Source organism: Moschus berezovskii, chromosome 20 (assembly GCF_049115385.1).
Source record: "Moschus berezovskii isolate FMDL1 chromosome 20, NW_MosBer_1.0, whole genome shotgun sequence".
NCBI classification, from domain to species: Eukaryota; Metazoa; Chordata; class Mammalia; order Artiodactyla; family Moschidae; genus Moschus; species Moschus berezovskii.
The window spans coordinates 47198576-47222825 of record NC_142479.1 but is presented as its reverse complement, the minus strand read 5'-3'; the positions used below and the strand labels follow the sequence as shown (position 1 = coordinate 47222825).

The 24250-nt window shown below is 49.8% G+C and overlaps 1 protein-coding gene across 3 annotated transcripts; it reads right to left on the bottom strand.

Moving 5' to 3' along the window:
* Positions 1-1327: 1327 nt before the first annotated feature.
* On the bottom strand, positions 1328-24046 carry TNFRSF13B (TNF receptor superfamily member 13B). Of its 3 annotated transcripts, none has more exons than XM_088828959.1 (6): positions 23875-24038; positions 11230-11367; positions 8851-9093; positions 2192-2377; positions 1604-1812; positions 1328-1420 (listed from the first exon to the last, which is right to left on the bottom strand). In XM_088828959.1, the coding sequence occupies exons 1-6, from the start codon at positions 23933-23935 to the stop codon at positions 1391-1393; spliced, it is 867 nt and encodes a 288-aa protein (XP_088685085.1). In that variant the 5' UTR covers positions 23936-24038; the 3' UTR covers positions 1328-1390. The 3 variants fall into 3 exon arrangements, with proteins under 3 accessions (XP_088685085.1, XP_055263481.1, XP_088685086.1); XM_055407506.2 differs by having other exon boundaries at positions 1549-1812; positions 23875-24036; XM_088828960.1 differs by lacking the exon at positions 11230-11367 and having other exon boundaries at positions 1549-1812; positions 23875-24046.
* Positions 24047-24250: the final 204 nt, after the last annotated feature.

The window sequence follows — 24250 nt, the reverse complement described above, 5'->3', positions numbered from 1 at the left end:
GCGGGCTCTGGAAGAACCATGTTTTGGGCAGGATGTATCCCCACTCTCAAGGGCTGAGGTCCTAACTCTGAGCACCTCTAAGTGCGACACTTATTTGTAGGTTTACAGTCATGATCAAGTTCAAGTGAGGTCACAAGGGTGACTGGTGGCCTTATAAAGGGAAATTTGGACAGAGACACACATTGGCCGTTTGCAACCCAGGGTGAGGGTGGGGCAGCCCCTCCTGTCACTGGCATGGCAGGAACAGCCCTGCAACACCTGGGTAGGGAGGCAGGAGGGTCCAGAGCTGAAACCGCCCAGTCTGGGAAGCAGACAGGCCTGTTAACAGAGGATGGGGAAAGAGGGAGTGTCCTGTCTGCACCTCCCGGAATGTGTGTGTGAACCTTTGGTGCGTGTAGGTGTGCCAGGCAGTTTGGGGGAGATACAGGATGAATGGTTCGTATAATGTTGTGTTTATCTATGTAGCTCCTTAGAATAGTTTTGTATTTTCAGGTTTAAATGCTACTAAAATATAGGTTTCATTGCTTTTTTATATATATATATATATATATATATAGAGAGAGAGAGAGAGAGAGAGAGAATATATATATCATATAGATATTGATATAAATACATGGGCATCCCCGGTGGTTCAGAGGGTAAAGAATCAGCCTGCAGTGCAGGAAACCTGGGTTCGATCCCTGGGTTGGGAAGATAATCTGGAGAACGGAAAGGCTACCCACCGCAGTATTCTTGCCTGGAGAATCCCCATGGACAGAGGAACCTGGTGGGCTACAGTCCATGGACTTACGAAGAGTCGGACATATATGTAACATCAAAAATTTGTGAATTCCCAGATATAGTGTTACCAGTTAAAATCCATAAAATTTACCAAGTAGGTCTGAAAGAAAATTTGATGTAAAGAAAAATACAAAACAGTAGTGCAGGTTGGTGTCTAAATGAGAACACTCCTGCCCATGAACCCGTGGCATGGTCCCAGGCTTTCCAAGCAGCTTGATGCCTGGTTTGAGCCCGCCTGCCCTTCTGTCCACCCCACGCCCCTGACTGGTGGGGGCAGCGCTGCGCAAACACATGTACAGGGCACACAGGCACGCTGCTTCACACCTTCCCGAGGAGACACGGAAGGGAATGGGTTTCGTGAGATCGATGCAAGCTGGCACAGCCCTAGTACACCATGTGTGGGCCATGTGCAGAGCCCGCCACCTCCGTCCACATGTGATCTCAGATCTGCGGAGACCAGGCTTGGAACCCAGGGGCAGCAGGAGCTGTGAAACTGGGTGGTCACCACAGGGAGACAGGACCCCAAACCAGGACAGTGAGGAGCGGGCAGTGTGGGAGGTTTTATTTCCGCGAAGGGGCCCGGGGGCTGAGTCCAGCAGGGGCGGTGCCTTTACCGCAGGGGCGCTGAGGTGATGGTGACCTGCAGTGGAGACCTGGGGTCAAGAACGGGGGCCAGGGACCCCCAGCTCTTCCCCCCTCCTCCCCCATCGCCTCTCCCTCCCCTTCTGCCCACCCCCGTACCCCACTTCTCTCCCACTCCCCCCTCACCAGTCCCCCAGGTTCACGTGGCCAGGCCTCCTTCCTGCGCGGGCGTGTACACCACCTCGATCCCGCCGTTCGCGGCGCGCACGCAGGGCTGTCCGGCTGCGCTCTGGCCGCGGGGCGCCCTCCTCCCTGTGCGTTCGGACCCGGGTGTCGCGGGCGCGCCTGCGCTCTCCTGGGTGGGCGCCCTGCACTCCGGGAAGCAGAAGCTACACGTCTCCACCGGCTCGGGCGGCGCCCCTGCCACGCGGCCGGCTTCCATCCAGTGATCTGTGCAGGGAGGAGAGGGCGTTGGCCTCGGCGCGGACCCCTCCTCCTCGGCCCTCTCCCCGAGGCAGCCCGGCCACGCCCTCCCTTTCCGCCGGGCTGATGGGCAGGTGCGGGCTTTAGAGTCCCAAAGCGCCGGGGGACCCACCACCTCCGGTTTTAGCGCTGCGGTCCCCGCACCCACACCCCACCCCATGCGTCCACCCACCCTTCCTCAAGCCCCTTCTCTTCTCGCCTTGATGTCTGACCTGGTTCATCTAGTCTGGCGGGTGCTGCACCAACCAGCCCCAGGCCTCCCCAGGAGGAGCTGCCTGGCGCTGTCCACTTAGAAACGGGGCAGGGCCAGGACAGAGAGATGGTTGGGACCCCAGTGAACACTCACCCTTGGAGGTCTTGGCCCGCGTGGGACACGGCCCTGGGCGGGTCGGGAAGGAGACCTGGACCCCCCTCCTCTTGAAGAAGCAGGCCACGGCCAGCAGGAAGCAGCAGACGATGGCACAGAGACATAGGCCCAGCGTGCTGTAGACCAGGGCCAGCTGGTCAGCGCTCAGCTTCAGCCCTGTAGGCGCTGCAGGACAAGGCCGGGGTGAGAATGAGCAGGGCCTCCCTGAGGCAGCTCTCCTCAGGGAGCAGCCCTCCTCCTCCAAGCTCGCTCTGGCCCTGTCAGCCCAATGCAAGCTCTGTGGTTACCCTGCACCTGCTTGGAGGGTCAGGCTCAGCCTGCTGCCACCCCGGCCTGGTGCAGCCTCTGAGATGGTGGAGCTGGACATCGTTTTTATCATCTCCTTTGGCGTGTGACTTGGGGCAGAACCAGAGGTGGCTGGATGAACGGGGGATAGCTATCCAGGGAGGGTGTGTGTCTTTCTGACCTGGGGGCACAAGCTTCGAGAGAGAGACACTGCAGTTGCTTCTGAGTTTGGGGGGCAGGGGTAAAGCCGGGGGCCCTAGGGAAATGGGGCGCTGGTCCCTCTGCCTCTCAGGGCCTGAGCCAAAGCCCTGCCCTCGACACCTGCCCTGGGCCTCCTTCCACCTGGAGGAAAGACTGCTGGCCGCCTGCTGCCCTTGGAGCATACAGCGCTTTCTTTCGCATCCCCAGATCCTTGTGCTCTGGGAGTGAGGGCTCGTCACCTCTTTAGAGACTGAGGTGTAGTCCGTGGCTACATAGCTGTAAAGCAGAGGAGGCAGGGGTTCAGTGTGTTTGCAGGGTTGTGCAGCCGTTGCCTGTGTGCCTGGGGGCGGGCCCAGCACTGCACCCATCGTGGTGACCCCCCTCTCCCAGGCTCCACTAGGCTGTCTCTGCACCAGTTCTGGCCACCGACAGACTCTTGCAGCACGGGGCCTTTGTGTCAGCCCCTCAGGGTGTTTCCAAAGCTCAGGCCTGTGGTCACATGTGTCATTTGTCTGTCCACAGGGGACATTGGAGTGTGTCAAGCTTGCAGGTTTCCACGTGGACCTTGTGTTCACTCTCATGGATGCATCCCAGGGGCGGAGTGTGGGGCAGATGGCAGCTCCTTGTTGAGCTGTTTGAGGAGCCTGACGGTTTTCAACAGTGGTTGTACCATCTTACAGTCCATCTTGCAGGAAACAGAACAGCCTCAGAATCACCGTGGTCCCAATTGCAGAGCTGCACTCAGTGGCAGGCCTGATGGACTCCAGGCCAGGGCCTGGCCAACCACACATATACATGACGATTGTGAACAATGGTCCTCTTCCTTACACACACTCCCAAGACAGAGTTGTATAAAGTGACTGCTGGCCTGTGCTGCCTTGATGTTTACAGAGCTCTGAGCAGGCTGGTGTCACCACCTCAGGCCAGCAGTGCTGACCAGAGCTCAGAGAGGCCTTGGGTGGGGGAGGGAAAGCAAAGACCCTGAGTGAGGTTACAGATCTGGAGGCCGAGATCCTGAGAGGTGAGAGGATCCGGGGAGAGGTCACAGGGTGTGCAGAACCAGATGACACCAAGTTTCCCAGCTCCCAGGTCTCTCCTGCTCCTACACACCCCAGGATAAAGGGAAACCATCAGGCCAGCTGGACAAGCCTTCCCATCAGAAGCGGGATTACCAGCCACCAGCGTCTATTCTCTGATGCTGCTCAGTACACAGAACCACCAGGTCAATTCACAACCACACATCTGCATATTTCAGGTGTTTTCAGTGTGAATTCCAGCACTCAGACTGACTGGAGACTGGCTGCTGGCATTTGGAGATGATTCCTGATTTCCATCCTCAGGTCAGGCTGGGCTGGGCCCCCCGCTGCGCCCAGCAGAATGTAGCCAGGGTGACACAGGGTCTGGCTTGTGCCCCGAGGAGTCCTGTCAGCTGCCCCTTTGCTTTCTTGTGTGCCCTGAGCCCCCACATGAGAAGCCAGCTGAAGAAGCCCCATGGAGAGTGTCCGCTTGAACTAGAACGAGGAGAGGTGTGGTTCAGTCACCGGAGCACCAGGGCCAAGCCTCTAGGTGACTCCATCCACAGCACCATCCACCTGCCATGGTGACCCTGGGCGCCATCAGCAGGGACCTGCCTCCCGAGCCCGCCGTCCCCCTTCCTCTCCCTGCTCAGATCCGCAGAACCAGAAGTGAGAACAGGAGTGGTCTTCTGCCATCTGAGAGTTCATCTGCTTTCAGATGCCACACTAGACAACTCTGCTTCTGAAAGGCAGGTTCTGCCTTCTCTCTGTCCCTCGGCCCAGACCGAGATCTGGGGCTTCCCAAGGAAATGGACCTAGTTCCTGCCTGGCTCCCCTGGCCCCAGCACATGCCTCACAGAGGCCCTGGCCTGGAGGAGAAGTGCAGTTAAAACGGCAGAACATGTCACCTTCCAGCTGCACCCAGGCTGGAGACACGGGCATGCTTTCAGAGTCCCACAGACTGCACTATCACTTCCGGCAACATGGATGCAGTCCTTGACTGGGGACCAGCTGCATGATGGATACTGAGATGGGCTGGACCTCAGGGGCAGGGAGTGAGGAAGGAGGGGAAGGTGGGCACTTGGGGTACAGCCTGGGATGAGATGTGCTTCGATGGGAACACCTAGGAATCGACAGCCCCACCTCCAGCAGGCGTTGCTTCCGGGGAGAAGGCCCCAAACCTCGGTATTAATGCCTTTTCTCTCCCATCACAATTCATGCATGTCACTCCTTCCAGACAGGAAAGAGTGGGGAGCCTGCAGGCTGCCACACAGGAGGACAGGGTCCCCGCCTCTGCTCTGCTTCCTGTGCTCAGTCACCAAGCCATCTGCAACTTGGTTGCTGCCCTGCCTCGGCCCTAGTGACCTGGCCCTGGGATGGAGCGGCCTGGCCCGGTGCCTCGCTGTCTGCTGACCCCAGGCCCAGGGACTTCTGTCTGGAAAGGACGTGACCTCCGTGCTTGCTTAAGAACCAGGCTGGCAGGTGCAGTTCTGAGCACTGCCACCAGGGGCAGTGCTTGGTTCATTTCCAAGCAGGTTTTCCAGCAATCAATGCAAAGAAATAGAGGAAAACAATAGAATGGGAAAGACTAGAGATCTCTTCAAGAAAATTAGAGATACCACGGGAATATTTCATGCAAAGATGGGCACAATAAAAGACAGAAACAGTATAGACATAACAGAAGCAGAAGATATTAAGAAGAGGTGGCAAGAATACATAGAACTACACAAAAAAGATCTTCATGACCCAGATAACCATGATGGTGTGATCACTCACCTAGAGCCAGACATCCTGGAGTGTGAAGTCAAGTGGGCCTTAGGAAGCATCACTACGAACAAAGTTAGTGGAGGTGATGAAATTCCAGCTGAGCAATTTCAGATCCTAAAAGATGATGCTGTGAAAGTGCTGCACTCAATATGCCAGCAAATTTGGAAAACTCACTAGTGGCTACAGGACTGGAAAAGGTCAGTTTTCATTCCAATCCCAGAGAAGGGCAATGCCAAAGAATGCTCAAACTACCGCACAATTGCACTCATCTCACACGCTAGTAAAGTAATGCTCAAAATTCTCCAAGCTAGGCTTCAACAGTACGTGAACCAAGAAATTTCAGATGTTCAATCTGGATTTAGAAAAGGCAGAGGAACCAGAGATAAAATTGCCAACATCCGTTAGATCATCGAAAAAGCAAGAGAATTCCAGAAAAACATCTACTTCTGCTTTATTGACTACGCCAAAAAATCCAACTGTATGGATTACAACAAACTGTGGAAAATTCTTAAAGAGATGGGAATACCAGACCACCTGACCTGCCTCCTGAGAAATCTGTATGCAGGTCAAGAAGCAACAGTTAGAAATGGACATGGAACAACGGACTGGTTTCAAATTGGGAAAGGAGTACATCAGGGCTGCATATTGTCACCCTGCTTATTTAACTTATATGCAGAGTACATCATCCACATTGCCAGGTTGGATGAAGCACAAGCTGGAATCAAGATTGTTGGGAGAAATATCAATAACCTCAGATATGCGGGTGACCCAACCCTTATGGCAGAAAGCAAAGAAGAACTAAAGAACCTCCTGATGAAAATGAAAGAGGAGAGTGAAAAAGTTGGCTTAAAACTCAACATTCAGGAAACTAAGATCATGGCATCTGGTCCCATCACTTAATGGCAAATAGATGGGGAAACAATGGAAACAGTGACAGACTTTATTTTTTGGGCATGAAAATCACTGCAGATGGTGACTGCAGTCATGAAATTAAAAGATGCTTACTCTTTGTAAGGCAAGTTATGACCAACCTAGACAGCATATTAAAAAGCAGAGACATTACCTTACAACAAAGGTCCATCTCATCAAAGCTATGGTTTTTCCAGTAGTCATGTATGGATGTGAGAGTTGGACTATAAAGAAAGCTGAGTGCAGAACTGATGCTTTTGAACTGTGGTACTGCAGAAGACTCTTAAGAGTCCCTTGGACTGCAAGGAGATCAAACCAGTCTGTCGTAAAGGAAATCAGTCCTGGATATTCATTGGAAGGACTGATGTTGAAGCTGAAACTCCAGTACTTTGGCCACCTGATGCAAAGAACCGACTCAGTGGAAAAGACCCTGATGCTGAGAAAGATTGAAGGCAGGACGAGAAGGGGATGACAGAGGATGAGATGTTTGGATGGCATCACTAATGCAATGGCCATGAGTTTCAGTAGGTTCCGGGAGTTGGTGATGGACAGGGAAGCCTGGCATGCTGCAGTCCATGGGACTGCCAAGAATCGAACACGACTAAGCGACTGAACTGAACTTTCCATTTGATTTATTCAACCCTTTACACTGTTTTCAGAACCAGTCTTGCCTGGAAACTGCTGCTGCTGGGCTGGAACTCTGGCCAGCTAGACTGGTGGTGCTGTGACCATCCTGAGGGCCCTGGTGGCTTTGGCTTGGCTGGTGTGGCCGAGGGAGGACAGGATTTGAGCCTGGGCCCACGGCCACTGGTGCTCATGGTCAGGTCTGCCTTCTGGGGGAATGGGGCAGACACTCCGACCTCCATGCTATTGGCTGCTGCTGGACCCAGTGGAACGTTTGGCCAGCATCTCTGCGGCCCTGGCCCAGCAAGTGGGCAGGCTGGGGACGAGTGAGGTAGTTGCACAAAGCTGTCTGCACCTCTTCCCTGGCTTCAGGCCTGGGGCAGCCCTCACAGTGCTGACGTCATGTGTCGCAGTGGCGGGGATGGGAAGAGAAAACAGTCCATGCTGCAAGATAAGCAAAAAGCCTCAGATAAGACTGACCACCAGGCTACCATGCCAGTGTGCCCCCAAGGAGTCCCCTAGGCGGGCATCCCCCAACACATACATGTGACCTGATTTGTGAGAGAGGAGCCTTTGTGGATATGACCAGGTTAAGGGTCTGGAGAACTTCCCTGCTGGTCTAGTGGTTAAGAACCTGCTTTGCAGTGCAGGAAACAGGGGTTCGATCCCTGGGCCAGGAAGTTCTCACATGCCATGGAGCAACTAAGCCCCTGTGCCACAACTAGAGAGCAGCCCACAACTCACCATGAGAGAAAACCTGCCGGCAGCAACAAAAACCTAGTGTAGCCAAAAGTAAATAAAGTTGGGGGAAAAAAAGAATCCATCTTGTAATGCAGGGGGCGGGGGTTCAGTCCCTGTTTGAGGAACTAAGATCCCACATGCCACAGAGCTAATAAGCCTGAGAGCTGCAGCTACTGAGCCCTGAAAGATCCTGAATGAGGCAGGGAAGATCCCATGTGCCACAACTGAGACCCGATGCAGCCAAAACAAAACTTTAAAAAAAAAAAGTAAGGATCTGGAGGTGAGGCCACCCTGGATGAGGGTGGCCCTGAATTCAATGACAAGTGTCCTTAGAAAGAGGAAGACAGACCCACAGAGACGCCCCATGAAGACAGGAGGGAAGTGGCCACAGGTGTGGGCGCCTGGAGCCCCAGCCCAGCTAAGCTTCCACTGTTCCCATCAAACAAAGGAATGGCCTTTCCGAGAGATGTGGAGTGGGCCAAGGTAGGGGTTGGCAGGGTGCAGAGTGAGTGGGGGTGCCGGATGTGGGGAGCAGGAGGGGATGGAGAGAGGTCAGCTCTGCTGTGTGACCATCCCCCACGCCCCACCCCCACCCTCAGGACCCGGGGCCTGGACTCAGCACCTTCTCTTTCCAGCCCTTGCCAAACCCAGCTCCGGCCTCACCTGCACACACACGTGTCGGGACACAGTGGGACACGTGTAAGGCCCAGACCTCCGGAGGGACACGGTATGGGGCAGACATGGCCTGCAGGCCCTGATGAATCTCCGCTTCTCTGAATGGGACTGGGGGTCTTGCTCACAGGTTGGCTGTGCTGGTCACTCGTGGCCCTGTGTTCTGAGAGCTCACTCAGAGGCTGTCAGGAGACTCCCAGCCGTCTGGTCTTTTTTTCTTCTGCTGCTTTCTTCTTGCCCACAGACTTCTGTAAACTTTGCCTAGTTTTTCTTCCTGTGATGACCACCCCGCAGTCTGGCTTCTGGTTATTTGCATGCACTGGACTTCCTGCTTTGCAGCCCCTCCTTACTGAGGCCTGGTGCCTGACTTCCACCCACTTGGACCTTGAACAAAGCTCAGGCCAAACACAACAGGTGGCTTACCTGGACCCGCATCCAAGCCTCTGTGCTCTGGCACCTGGTACCTCCCCGGGGCGTCTGCTCGGGTCGGGGCCTCTCCGGCCCGTCTCCTGACCTCTGGTAGGAGGCTCACTTGGCTCCTCAGCGTGTTCTCACAGTAGTGTGTGCACTGCTTGGGGTGACGTCCGCAGATGGAGGCACAGCTGACGCAGTCCCTCAGGAGCAGGTCATAGTACCTGCCTTGCTCTTGGCGGCAGCTGAGTGACTCTGGGAGACAGAGATCAGTGATGTTACTGGGTGATGGACACACACAGGACCTGCAGGTCTGGCCTCAAAGGGCATCCCAGTGTAAAAAAATCCTAGACCAGTTCCCCAAAGGCAATTCCAGAGTAATCCCAGTCCTTTTCCATGATGCAAACACTACACGGTACCTTGTCCACTGTGTACTGTCTAGCTGCACTGCATGTGTTTTGATGTGTAGTATTTTTTTCTATATCTAGTTTGAAATGTTCTTATTTTTCATTAGTATTTGTTCTTTGCTCTACATATTATTTAAAAGTGCATTTCCTAGTACTAACCATATAAGGATTTTCTAGTTATATTTTAACATTGATGTCTTAAGTTATTACATTGTCACAGGAGTTCTTTACTTGGATTTTTCAAATCTCATGAAGGAGAAGCATATCTCTTATAAATACAAGGAATGGAGAAGGAAGCCAGCATACCCCTTGGTGAGCTGGGGAGGACTCTGTTCCTATGGAACTGTGACCTGCAGGCAGGTTTGCAGGCAGCACACGACAGAGGCCCAGAAGCCAGACCTTGAAGCTACTCAGGCTTGGGGCGCCCTCATCCACACTTCACGTGGCAGCTGGGCCTCTCTGTGGCTCAATCTCCCGTTTTCCAGGAGAGGGATAATCACAATATAATATGGTGATTTCTTACAGTTGCTCTGAGGATGTGAAGTCCCCAACACAGTTCCTGACACATACTGAATAATGCTCAAGGTTTAAGTAGAACATTCACCGCGCCTCTTTGCAATGCAGACACGCCAGCCCTTACGTCCTTTTCAGAGTAGAGGACAATACCAGGGAGGTGTGGATCTGAGACCTTCCCTTGCCCTGCCCAGCCCTGGGCCCCCGACCCCAACACAGGGGGAAGTTAGCCTAATGGCGGCCTTGTCCCAGGGTGACCTCCTACCCAACTCGGGTCCCCCATGTGCCTGTGTAGGTGACAGCTCCACAGGCCACCACCCTCACTGCCAGACCTCACAGACTCCCCACTAGGCCTCAGTGTTTCTGCTGTACTTTCTGGGTCTTGTGCCTTTGGCCACAGTGGTCACTTCTTGGGGGATGCCCTTCCCCCTCAACTGGCCTCCACATCCTCAGCTTTCAATGATCAATCTCGGGTGGTACCTCCTACAAGAAAACTTCCGTGCTCCTCAGCCCATTGGCATGTGGTGGTCTCTCCCAGTGGTGCTTTATGGTTCATCTTTTAACCATGAAACAGTCATTTCCATTCCTCTTTCTAGGATTTGGCGGTCAACATAATGAATGACCACCTCATTACTGGATAGTGGCTCAGTCATGGTGCTGGTGTCAAAGAGTCATTTTTCAAATCCTATCTCTTCCACTGTTATGCTCTGTGTTCTTGGGCAAGTCACTTAGCCTCTCTGAGCTCCACTCAGCCAGTATTTGTATGAAGCACTGTGTGTCAGGCACTGTGCTAGGCTTAAGAAAGGACTTGAGCCCGCAGTCTGGTGATTGAGACACACAAAAAACAAACCCACAGGAAAGAACATGATACACGTCATGATGAGTTCCATCAGGTAAGCAAAATAGACTTGTCAACTTGTCAGAATTGGATATGGCGTAAGTGTAAACAATGTTAAAGAATTACTTCTGGAAGTGATAAAATGTTGAGCTTGTATTTTGAAGGCCTATGTGTGAAGTATTCACAGGTAAAATGATATGAGTTCTCAGATTTACTTTAAAATACACAAGTTAAAACATTGATTGGGGACCGAAAAAGCAGTATTTCTAAAGCTGCTGACGGGTTTGTTATGCTGTTCTCTCTCAGTTTGATAACTTCTATAGTAAAAAGACTCAGAAAGAAGTGCAAGCAGAGAATGGAGAAGAAGGACCCACTCTCCATCCGACAGTCAGAGAAGAGCTCCGACTTGGTGCTGGGACCTAAAGTCAGGCAGGAGGGAGCCCTGGTTAAATATCCCTGTGCAAAGGCCCTGAGGCAGGAAGGAACAGGGCACCCCCGGGAAGCTGCAAGCTGGAAGGAGGGTCGAGAGGCAGAGGGTCCCACACTGTCTGTCCTCCTCCACCCCACTCAGTCCCCATGTGTGAGGAGTAGAGGCTGCTCGCCTGCAGCGAGGGCCTGGGCCCCAGAACTCACTGCAGAAGGCCGCACAGGTGCGCGGAATCTGGCTGCTGCAGATGGGTTTGCAGGAGACGCAGGTGTTCAGCAGCGAGTCCCAGTACTGCTCTTCGGGGCAGGGCTCCATGGCCACCCCCCGCCGCGGGCCCTGTGGGGCTGAGAGGCGGGATCGTGAGGGCAGCTGGAGGCCGGAGTCCAGGCGGCCTCCCACTCTGTGAGTGGAGGGGCAACAGACAAAGCTAGCCTCTTCCCCAGCAACGCTCGCTGGGCAGCCGGGACCTGCCACACTGAGCTTCAGTTTCCCAGCCGGGACTCGCTGGTTTGGAGGCCCCTCCCGAGACAGCGCGCCCTGCTCGGCCCTGTTCTCTGCCCTTGTGGACGCGCACCTTCACGGGATCCTTGCGTGCGCTGGTCCCTCCGCATACCAGGCTCTTCCTGCTCCGCGGCTGCTCACTTCCTCCTGACCCGTCGGATCTGTTTCAACTTCGTTCTCACGGGGAAGCCTTTCTGACACCCTGTCCTCGCCCCCCATCAGCATGTACTCATCACAGACTCCCCCTCCCTGGTGTCTCCCCGGTAACCAGCAGTGCCTGGCAGGCACAGGCGCTACTTGTTTTGTTTGCTGCTGGGTCCCCAGGATCTCAGTGGTGCCTCGGACATCGCAGGTGCTCATTAAATGAATGAATCAGAAAGAAAAGCAGACCGAGCCAGTGCCTAGCAAACAGCAGGCACTCAATAAATGTCCGTTTCCATCCCTTCTGCTGAGACACACGGTGACACGTCTCAAAAGTGCAGCCTGACAAACCTATCCATGCGTGCACACCTGTGCCACAGCCACCATGTCAGGGTGGTGAATGTTTCTTTCCCCCTGGTGACTTTCATGGGCCCCCCCACCCAACACCTGTTCCCAGCGGTGACTCCTGGTCTGAGCTTGAGAACTACAGGCCCACAGGATGCTGGCACCACCCAGTCTTGAACTTCTGTGTCTGGTTCTTTGGCTCCACAAGGCGCCTGGGACTTATCCCAGCTGGTTGTGTGTTGCTGAGTCTTTTCTAAATTTCTGTCTGATTTCATGGTATTTACATTCCCAACAACTTCTCTTAAACGTATCATGAGGTTTTTGCTTATTCTTTAATGAAAAACCGCCAAGAAAAGACCAGTGGCTCCCAGTGACTTGGCAACTTAAGCACATCTTCCTTCCCTCCTGAAACCAAACTAAAAGGACAGGGAAAGAGAGTTGTCCTCGGGGGCTTCCCTGGTGACTCAGTGGTAAGGAATCCACTTGCCAATGCAATAGAGGTTCAATCCCTGATCCAGGAGGGTCCTACATGCTAAGCCCGTGCATCACAACTATTGAGCCTGCGCTGTAGAGTCTGGGAGCCACAACTGCTGAAGCCCAAGTGTCCCTGAGCCCGTGCTCCACTTGAGATCATTCTCCACAATGAGAAGCCCGTGCACCACAACTAGGGAGTAGCCCCTGTTCAACGCAACTAGAGAAAAACCTCTGCAGCAATGAAGACCCAGCACAGCCAAATAAAAGAATAAATAAATAATTTTTTAAAAATATAATCATCCTCAAGAGTAGAATGGAAGAAGTAGCTGCAGCAGGGGACAAATAACAGCAACATCTTGGAAGATGGAAAGCAGGTGGCCTGGGTGACTGGCTTCAGGTGATGTCTCTCTCTTTTGAAGTTCACAGCGAACAAAGCAGAACTGGGTCACTGAACCTTAGGAAGCTCCTGGAGTGGAGGCTCTGGTGCCTCTGACATCGGGGATGGAGTGCAGAACCATGGAATAGGGTTGGGGGAAATTTACACAAAGAGGGCTTGACCCCAGGCAGGTGATTGCCCCTCATCCACCCAAGCAGGAGGTTGGGGGTCTCCTCAGACACAACTGAGGGTGGATTTGAGGTCCACTCTCCCCCCAGCCATACCTCAGAAGTGTCATGGCTAGGTCTGTAAAAATGTATCTTTCCCCATCCTGCAAGTGGCAGAAAACCAGCAGATTTGGCTCTGGAAAAACTGACCCAAAGGAAAAGGACTGGAAGCACTGCCTGGGAGATTCTCTCAAGAAAATGACTGACCATTCGGAGCAAAACTTCTACATGAAAAGCCCGATCTGTTTACCTACAGCTTCCAATCAGCTGTCAGTGCCGCAGTCTGAATTGTAAACCACAGCCAGGAGTCACCCAATACTGGAAAACCACCTCTGAACCTGGGACAAGGCAAGCACAAGAAACCCACCCCGAGCCAATTGAGACAATGCAGGGAACAGAGGAAAACTAAGAGGCGATCAGCAGACATCCTCAGAAAGAGAACTTTTGCATCCATGAAAAAGATAATGTCCTTCTTTTATTGTTGTTAGGATCTTAGTTCCCCGACCAGGAATTGAAACCAGGCCCTTGGGAGTGAAAACACGGAGTCCTAACCACTGGTTGCCAAAGAATTCTCAATGATGTGCTATTTTTAAAGAATAATATGCATAGAACAAATAAGAATGACTAGAAGTTTAAAAATATAATAGCTAGAATAAAAACATCTATAGAAGGGTTATAAGATGTATTTAAAGAAACATCCCAGAAAATAGAGACAAGACATGAAAATATGGAATTATTTCAGGAGATATAAATGTTGACCGATGGCAGTTTCAGAGACATGTTTGAAAGACATTAGCCTCCAGATTCAAAGAGCCAATCAGGTCTCCTGTACAATGACTTCTCTCAAACAAAGACCCATCATCATGAAATTCAGGAGCAACAGAGACTTGGGGAAAATCTTTGTCAGGTCACTGGCTGACTGCGGAGATGAACAGAAACTTTGGTGACCACACACAAGGAATACATACTTTACAAAAATAGTTTGGAAAAGTCACAGACTCCAGCTCTCAACAACAACAGCAAAATCAGCAATCCCTGAGGAATGAGGGAATTAAATTTCCAGAGTTACCACAACACAATGCTCAAAATATTCAGTTCTTAAAAAAAGTACGGAACATGCAAAGAAACTGGAAAATATGGCACATTCACAGAGGGGGAAAAAAAGAGGATTTGACAGAAACCATCCCTGGGGAAACCTAGACATTGAAAATACTATTCAAAGATGTTAGATCTGCTGTCTTAGATGTGTTCCATGAATTAAAGGAAACCATGGACAGAGAACTAAAGGAAATCAGCAAAAGGATGTAGAATAAAATGAGGATATGAATAAACAGAGCGATTGTAAAAAAGGAACCAAAGCTTGGAAGCAGCCAAAATGCCCTTCAGTAGATGACCTGAGAGATAAACTGTGGCTCATCCAAACAACGGAATTTATTCAGCACTAGTAAGAAGTGAGCTCTCAAGCCATGAAAAGACGTGGAGGAACCTTAAATGAATATGACTAAGTGAGAAAAGCTAAGCTAAAAAGTCTACACACTGTGATTCAGCCATATTACATCCTGGAACAGAAGACAAATCAGTGGCTGTCAGGGGTTGAGGGGAGGGAAAGAGAAAGTTGGAGCAGAGGGGACTATACAGAGCCATGAGACTCTTCTGTGTGATACGGTCACGGTGGGCGCAAGTCATTATACATTTGTCAGCAGCACTGAGAGGGAACGCTGATGTAAACTGTGGAGTCTGGGTGAAAATGATGTGTTGAGGTGGCGATATGCCACTTTAGTGCAGGATGCTGGTAGTGAGGGAGGCTGTGCTTGTGTGGGGGTAAGGAGTATAAGGGACTTCTCTGTCATTTCCACTCAACTTTTCTGTGAACCCCAAACCATTCTCAATATTCCGTTAAAAGATGGAAATGAATTCTGGAATTGAGAAATCCAGTAACTGAAATGTAAAGACTCCCCAGTCAGTAGCAGATCTGAGTAGCCAGAAGAAAGGATCAGTGCGCCTAGAGATAAGACTATTGAACTATTTAGAATGAGAAGCAGAAACGAAGAATGATGGAAACAGACCTGAGGGACTTATGGGAGTCCATCAATATACCACTGTATGGAATCATTTGGAATTCCAAACCCCAGAGAGAAGAAATGACTTGAGACTTCCCAAAACTTAGGAAAGACACGTATATACAAGTTTGAGAATCTCAGTGGACTCCAAGCAGGATAAACTTAGAGACCCACATTGAGACACACTGTAATAAAATCGTGGAGATCCAAAGACAAGGTGAGAATTGTGAACTATGAAAGCAACAGCAAAGAAACTAACTCCTCCCTTATTCACGGAGTCAGACATTTAAGGAAACCTTAGCTGGATTGACTAAAAAAGAAATAGAGGAAACCCAAGTTACCAAAATCAGAAATGAAAGTGGGACATTGGTACACATTTTATAGATTTTAAGAAAGTGCCGTGAACAGTTGTGCACCAACCAACTGGGTAATCTAAGTAGACAATTCCTAGAAAACATGCAATCTACAAAAACTGATTCATGGAGAAGGACTATCTGAATAGACCTATAACAAGTAAGGAGGGTGAATCAGTGATCAGAAACCTTCCGGCAAAACCCAGGATTCGACGGCTTCATTGGAGAGTTCTACCAAACTATTAAAGAAGAGTAAAAACTAATCCTTCCTGTACTCTTTCAAAAAAGTTGAAGAGCGAGCACTTCCCGAGAATGAGTGACCAGTGAAGAGGCCAGCATTATACTGATGACAAAGTCTAATAAAGACATTGTCAGAAAAGAAAATTGCAGACCAATATGCCTTATGAATATAGATGTGAAAATTCTCAACAAAATATTAGCCAGTCAAATCCAACAGCATGTTAAAAAAAATTATACATTATTACCAAGTAGGATTAAAGAGGAGAGTGAAAAGGTTGGCTTGAAGCTCAACATTCAGAAAACAAAGATCATGGCATCTGGTCCCATCACTGCATGGGAAATAGATGGAAAAACAGTGGAAACAGTGTCAGACTTTATTTTTTGGGGCTCCAAAATCACTGCAGATGCTGATTGCAGCCATGAAATTAAAAGACGCTTACTCCTTGGAAGGAAAGTTATGACCAACCTTGATAGTATATTAAAAAGCAGAGACATTACTTTGCCAACAAAGGTCCGTCTAGTTAAGGCTATGGTTTTTCCCGTGGTCATGCATGGATGTGAGAGTTGGACTGTGAAGAAAGCTGATTGCCGAAGAATTGATGCTTTTGAACTGTGGTGTTGGAGAAGACTCTTGAGAGTCCCTTGGACTGCAAGGAGATCCAACCAGTCCATTCTAAAGGAGATCAATCCTGGGTGTTCATTGGAAGGACTGATGCTAAAGCTGAAACTGCAGTACTTTGGCCACCTCATGCGACGAGTTGACTCACTGGAAAAGACTCTGATGCTGGGAAAGGATGGGGGCGGGAGGAGAAGGGGACGACGGAGAATGAGATGGCTGGATGGCATCACCGACTCTGTGGACATGAGTTTGAGGGAACTCCGGGAGTTTGTGATGGACAGCGAGGCCTGGCGTGCTGTGATTCATGGGGTCGCGGAGAGTCGGACACGACTGAGTGACTGAACTGAACTGAACTGAACTGGAGGATTCATTCCTTCCCAGAATGCAGTGCTATGTTCAACATATGAAAATCAATCAATATACATTACTACGTTACAAGAATGAAGGAGAAAACTACAGGGACATCTCGATGCAGAAAAACCATTTAACAAAATTCAGCACCTTTTCATGATGAAAACATTCATTAGAGTGTGAATAGACGAGAACCTCCTCTACATGAAAACAGCCGTGTATGACGAACCCATAGTTGACATCACACTCAGTGATGAAAGATTGAAAGTTTCTCTCCTGTGACTGTTAACAAGAATGCCTACTCTTCTTACATCAATTCAACACAGTACTGGAAGTTTCAGCCAGAGCAATTAGGCAAGAAAAAGAAATAAATGTATTCAAATTGGAGAGGAGAAAGTAAAATTATCTGTTCATAGATGACATGATCTTATATGTAAAATCTCTAATAATTTCAAACACTGAAAACTGTTAGAGATGAAAGCTCAGCAAGGTTGCAAATACAAAATCAACACACAAAAATCAGTTGCATATACATATATTTGCAATGAATGATCCTAAAAGGAAATTAAAAAAACAAATCTATATACAGAGGCATAAAAATGAGTTAAATACTTAGGAGTAGGAAGGATTTCCCTAGTGCTCCAGTGGCTAGGACTCCGTGTTCTCAGTGCAGGGGACCCAGGTGTGATCCTCGGTCAGGGAACTAGATCCCAGATGCTGCAACTGAGACCTGGCACAGCCAAATACATATATAAATAAATAGTTAAAACATACTTAGGAGTTAATTTAACCAAGGTGGCAAAAGAAGTATACCCTGAGAACTAGAAAACATTGCTGAAATTAGAGACGATCCAAAAAAAGACATCCCATGTTCATGGGTTAGAAGAGTTAATGTTGTTAAAATGTCAGTACCACCCAAAGTGATCACAGATGCTATATAATCCCTAAGAAAATCCCAATGACTTTTTTTAAACAAATAGAAAAACCCTCCTCCTAAAAATTTCATTTGACCCCGAATAGTCAAAACCACCTTGAAGAAGAACAAAATTAGAGGACTCATATGTCCTGATTTCAAAACTTAATACAAAGCTCAACTAAGCAGTGTGATGATGAAATAAAGACAGATGGTCAGACCAGTGAATAAAATGTGTGCATGCATGCTAAGCTGCTTCAGTCATGTCTGACTCTTTGAGACTCCATGAACTGTAGCCTGACATTCTCCGCTGTCCACAGGTTTGTCCAGGCAAGAATACTGGAGTGGGTTGCCATGTCCTCCTCCAGGGAATCTTCCCAACCCAGGGATCGAACCCATCCTATGTCTCCTGCATTGGTAGACGGGTTCTTTACCACTAGTGACACCAGTGAATAGAACAGAACCCAGAAGCAAGCTCTCCGTCTGCACACAGTCAATTGATTTTCAACAGATGGAGGAGAGGGAAAAGCAGGTCCATTGCAGCCAAGAGGTGCAGGTAGAAATTCTCAGAATGGTGGTGGAGAAAGTCCCGGAACTTGGCAGGAGGCCAAGCGGGAGCTGTAGCTCAGCTAAAATAGGTGGGAAGCGGGAGGAACATCTCCAGTGGAAATGCAATTGCAGATAAGGGAATCTACTTGCCCAGTTGAGAGGCTGGATCTACCGCAGAGCTGGGGGTGAGCTACTGAGGTGAACTGCACATGGCTTAGCTATGAATACAGTTTACATCGTCATAACGATTGAACACCAGTCAGGGAATAACTGACTTGAATTGTGTCTACTGTAAAATAGTCACTCACCTGTGACAGGGGACACCCTTCGACCACTGTTGTAAACAGGGCAATGACATGACTTAAGTGACAGGAAGGAAGGAGGGAGAAAAACTGCAGAGGGTTTTGCATTTGGGGCAAATGGCTTAGCTGGCAGCAAAGTGAGCGGTCTATCCTTGAGCACCTGGTGGACTGGAAGGTCTGAGAGAATTTGAGTAGTTTCATTATTTGGGGCAACACGTGGGAGAATGACAGTGTGTACAGTCTCTCTTTTATGAATCAGGAAGAAGGAGGAAGAGGAGAGGGGGAGGATAAGAAGGAAGAGAGAAAGGTGGGGATGACCCTTCCTCCCTGATTTCGGCCTTCCGTTGGCTCATTCTGAAACCTGATTTGCCGCGTTTCAGCGACAGAATGTGTGTGATAGCGGTGCCTGTGGGGGGTGGGGGCTGGGGGGCAATGCAGCTGAGTCACCACAGTCAGCTTGGGAAAGCTGGTCAGCACCACCCTGGTTTTCCTATTCTGTAAACTGGAATGTGTGTGCTCCTTTGCAGAGGAGATTTCCTTAAGGACATGCATGTGACATGCATAGAGTTGACCCAAGGCAGTTGCCAGGCGGTAGTTATTATTTGGATAAAGTGGTTTAAAAACATAATGGATTAATCACAATCATTTCATAATCACCAAACTCGTGTTCCAGACCTGAGAACTGTCCCCAGAACCTCAACTTGTGGCTGAAACACTGTAACTTCCCAAAGACATTTGTTCCTGCAGCTGCCATGTCGCCTGGCCTCTGAGATGTCTCAGGTATGCCTTCCTGGATGGCCATGTAGTCTGAGCACCCTCTACCTGGCCGCATTTCTTTCTTTTTAATATTTATTTTTTGGCTGTGCGGGTTCATTGCGGCACTTGGAATCCTTAGCTGCAGCATGCAAACTGTTAGTTGTGAAGTGTGGGATCAAGTTCCCTAACAAGGGATGGAGCCTGGACCCCCTGCACTGGGAGTGCGGAATCTTAGCCACTGGACCACCAGGGATGTCTCAACCTGCTGATGTTTCTTATTTTGAATTGGATATTTGGGGGTGTAGCCGTCTGCCTCCTTACACTGTCTCATCTGTCTCTGAGCCCACTATAGTGGGCATCCATAGTACGGGGTGCGAGTAGGTCCTGAGCAGATGCTCACAGAGCCATCCTCAGGGAGGACGGGTGGAGTGGGAAGCAGTCCTCGTTCCTGCACTGTGCGTCCACTGATGCACTGATTGTGATGAAGAAGAGAAGCGAGGACACTCTCTCTCCCTATTGCTCTTTAAGCAGAAAAACAAAAACCAAGTTCCATAACAGCATGGCTCATAGGCTCCCTTCATCTCTTTCTTTTTGCAAAAAGGGAGAGAGTTCTAATCTACATTTACGGGTACATACATAAAGAAACACTGTAAGGAAACATAGGAAACCAAAAACAGTGTTTTAAATAAAATACTTAAGAATACATTGAATGAAAGAAGTACAAAATTTGTACATTGAGAACTACAAGACCTAGATAAATGGAAAGATATCCCACATTCATAGATGGAAAGACTTAATAGGGGTAAGATAGCAATATTCTTGAAATTATTCTACAGATTCAATGCAATCCCAATTGAATTCCCAGATGGCTTTTCTGCAAAATGTGACAAGCTGATCCCCTAAAATCATATGGAAATGCAGGAGACCCAGAAGAGCTGAAACACTCTTCAAAGAGAGCAAATTTGGAGGACTCACATTTCCCAATTTCAAAATTTACTACAAACCAGTTGTTAATGAGACAGTGTGGTGCTGGCATAAGGACAGACATGGGTCAATGAAATAGAATTTAGAGTTGAAAACTAAAGCCTAGCATTTACAGTCAATTGGTTTTCAACAAGGGTACCAAGAGGATTCAACAGGAAAAGGTATAGTCTTTTCAACCCATGGTGCTGAGACAGCTGGATAGCCACTTTCATAAGAGGTGAATGTGGACCTCTGCCTCACACCAGAAAGTAACTCACAGTGGATCATAGACCTAAATGTAACTAGATAACTTTTAGAAGAAAACAGGAGTAAGTCTTCATGCTTGGGGGCTAAGCAGTGAGACCAGATGCACAAATGATTAAAGAGAAGATTGAGAGATTGGGCTTAATAAAAATTTTAAACTTTTGTGTTGCACAGAACACCATCAAGAAAATAAAAAATAGTTCACGGACTTGGAGGAAATATTTGCAAATTGAGTATCTGATAAGGGATTTGTATCCAGATTATAGGCAAAAACTTTTGCCACTGAATAATGAAAAGACAAATAACCCAGTTTATAAATGGGTTTCGGAGTTAATGAGACATTTTTCCAAAAAGCTGTCTGAATGGCTAATAAGCACATGGGAAGATGCTGAACAGCGTTTGTCGTCAGGGAAACAGTCAAAACCAAACTGAGCCACCTGCTGGGATGGCAGAAATGAATGCACGGACTACAGCAAGTGTTAGGGAAGACAGGGAGGAACGGAACCCTTGTGTGTTCAGCAGGACCTTGAAAACATACAGCCACTTTGGAAGACAGTCTGTCAGTTCCTCAGAACGTTAAACACAGAACCGCCATAGTAATGCAGTAGCGCGTGCTCTGTCATGTCGGACACCTTATGGCCCCACGGACTGGCGCCCACCAGACTCCTCTGTTCATGGGATTTTTCCAGGCAAGAATACTGGCGTGGGTTGCCATGTCCTCCCCGAGGGGATCTTCCTGACCCAGGGATCGACCCTGTGTCCATTGCATCTCCTGCGTTGCAGGCAGATTCTTTTCCACTAGTGCCACCAGGAGTCATAAGAGATGCAGTCCATCCATACTACGGGATGTTACTTGGCCATATAAAGGTGTGAAGTATTGACACCCTGCCACATGGATGAGCCTCAAAATCATTGTGCATGTGGAAGAAGCCAGTCATCAAACAGCACATTCCATTTTTAGAAAATGTCCAAAATAGGCGAATCTAGCCTAGGGCTGGGGGTGGGGAGGACTGAGGCGTGATGAAGATGCTCTAAAATTAGATTGTAGAGATGTTGCACAACTCTGTAAATATACTGAAAACACTGAGTTGTAGATTTTAAACTGGTGAACTTTATGTCATGTAAATTCTCTTAACAAAGCTATTTGTTGCAGAAGAGGCAGGAAAACTGGGCAGATGGAGGACCTGGCGGAGAGGAAGGCTGTGTCCTGTACCTTTTATACTTTCTGGGCTCCCAACCTGGGACTGGCATCTATTCATGAAGCAAAGGACCTAAATTAGGGGTTTGGGTCTAGCAGATACAGACTACTATATATAAAATAGAGAAACAACAAGATCCTACTTTATAGCACAGAAAACTATATTCAGTATCCTGTAATATCCACAGTCTTTTTGCTATACAGCAGTAATTAACACAAACATTACAACACAATCATTGTAAACCAATTAGTTTAAAAAAAAAAAAAGCAAAAGGGCCAAACAGAATTGAAGGGAGACTCCTGATGGCTCTTCCTTCATTTGGGGAGAAGGGAGGGGGACACCAGCCACCCCCAGCCCTCTGGGAGGTGATGGCTGGTGGACAGAGGTAGATGGGAACCACCTAGACCCACTCATGGTCGAGAGGCACTGAGCCACTGGGCCTGACAGGGACACAGAACACACTTGGCCAGATGACAGCCACCCAGCTGACCAAAGGGCGCTGTCCCTGCCCACCCCTCCTCCACCCCCAGGACCTACGTAAGGTTCCAGAACCATCCTCAGCCCCAAAGGAGGGCAGGAGACACCCGAGATTGATCCTGGCTGGCAGGATAGAAGCAGTGCTGACCACAGGGAAGGAGGGAGGGCTCTTGCAGGCCTGGGCTCCCCGGCACCCCAGCTGTCTGCCGTCTCCCTCACTCGCCTGGCCTCGTAGGCATTGGACCGAGAAAGGCCCGTGTGGTCAAGTTAGTTTGAAAAACACTGGGCTAAGGAAAGTCAGAGTTTAGTTTTGTTATTTCCAACTGCAGTCCTTCTCAGAGCCTTCGCCTATGGCCCTTCAGATGGGGCTCTGGCAGGTTCAGGGCCCGGCTGTATTTTCTCAGGGATATCTGGTAGGGCAGAGGCAGACCTTTGTTTTACAACCGACGGAGAGGAGCCCAGAGATCAAACCCAATCCCCTGCACTGGGAGGGGAAGTCTTAACCACTGGACCACCTGGGAAGTCCCACCCCTTACTCTTGTAGAATATCTCTACTTTCTATAATGTCCTTTGGGGTTTTACTACTTCTACCAAACAGGTGGGTTAGATCATTCAAAACGTTTTTTTTCCCAGGCAAATACACAGGCTTTCCTAAGGAGTTATAATTAACAGCACAGCGAGTCAGTGCACTAGGGAAGCCAGGCCTGACTCTGCTGCTCCTGCGGGCTCTGGTAGTGCCAGGCCCAAGTCTGGCAGTCTCCTGACTTGTGGACTGAGGGGTCCACCCTGTGTCAAAGCGACCCCTGGTCCCTGCCTGGTCCAGCTCTCTCAGAAGTCTTGTATATTCGAGCCCATAGCTGGGGACACGTCTTGGGATGTGGCTGCTCCCCACAAAGAGAATCACAGAAAGGTTGTTCTCCCTGCCTGGTGTGTGAGGATGGAACAGCCTCGCCCTGAACAACGAGGGACCTGGATGCTGCCTTCTGCTTTGGCCTTTGAACAAACCTTCAAAACCTCCCCTGATAAAAATTCTACAGGATAAATCATCTGTTTTTTTTTTTTTTTTTTGATTAAAGAAAAGCAGCAAGGGAAAACATGAGGCATGATGGGAATGTTCTAGATTAAATCATGTAACCAGAAGGATGGCAGTTGGGTCCTGACTTGAACAAACCAGCCGGAAAAGACACAGGACAGCCGGGAAGTGTGAACACAGGCACTTGGTGACATTGAGGAACCATTCTCTGCAGAAGTCATCCTGGCATGAGGGCCCTTGGGGTTTTGTTTTTAAGAGGGAGATCTGGAGGTATTTACAGATCAGAACCGTGATGGCCTTTGAAGGCCCCGGCCGGGCCCAGCGGTCCTGGAAAGCACACACTGGGCCATGTCTGTGGGAGGCTCCTTAAGTTCTCCTACTTTTACATGTGTCGACTTCAACATAGAATGTCTTAAAAATGTCCTGGCCCACCCGGCTCTGGGTCCTGGGCAATAGAGGGACTTCCTGCCCATGTGGCTGACCCTCCGGCCTTGTGGCTGCTCCCCTGGAAAGCAAGGCAAGCCCCCACCCTGGGCCCCCAGTCTCTCTGGGCACTCCACGTGCAGGGGTGTAGGAAGCCCTGGGGGGCCCCGAGCTCATCCATCTGCCATAGGTGCCATTCCCCCTGCACCCCCAAGGCCACACAGAGCCCCCAACCAAACCCCCTCACGCCCCTCCCCTCCCTGCACCGCCTTCCCGGCTACTTACTCGGCTCCTCCTGGCCCGCTGGGCTGCGGCCACCTTGCCTTCTCCGGCCCAGGCCACTCATTACTCAGGACGTTTATTCTTAGCCCAGATTTGGTTAGTGCCCGGCTGCACTTCCTGGGTTTCCCCCCCACCTATAGGATGTAAATCAGCGGCTCCCTCCTGCCGCACCTGCGCTGTCTGTCTCGGCCAAGGGGGTGGACTCGCCTGACGCTCCAGAAGCCCTGAGTGCTCTCTGCCGAGCCCCTGGGTGCACTGCACATGCCAGGCTGCAGCATGGTGGCCCAGCCCTCTTTCCCAGCAACCTTGTTCTCTTTCATTGCCCGGTCATCTCCTCCTCTTCCTTCTTCAGGCCCACCTCCTTCAGGAAGTCATCCCT

What these genes read in the sequence shown, in the direction of transcription:
- TNFRSF13B (XM_055407506.2), bottom strand. Translation starts at nt 23,935, where the DNA reads ATGAGTGGCCTGGGCCGGAGAAGGCAAGGTGGCCGCAGCCCAGCGGGC. An exon ending in AGCGGGCCAGGAGGAGCCGA is followed by an intron (nt 11,368 to 23,874) that starts GTAAGTAGCCGG and finishes CCCGCCTCTCAG; the next exon opens with CCCCACAGGGCCCGCGGCGG. An exon ending in GCGGGCCAAGACCTCCAAGG is followed by an intron (nt 1,813 to 2,191) that starts GTGAGTGTTCAC and finishes CTCCCTGCACAG; the next exon opens with ATCACTGGATGGAAGCCGGC.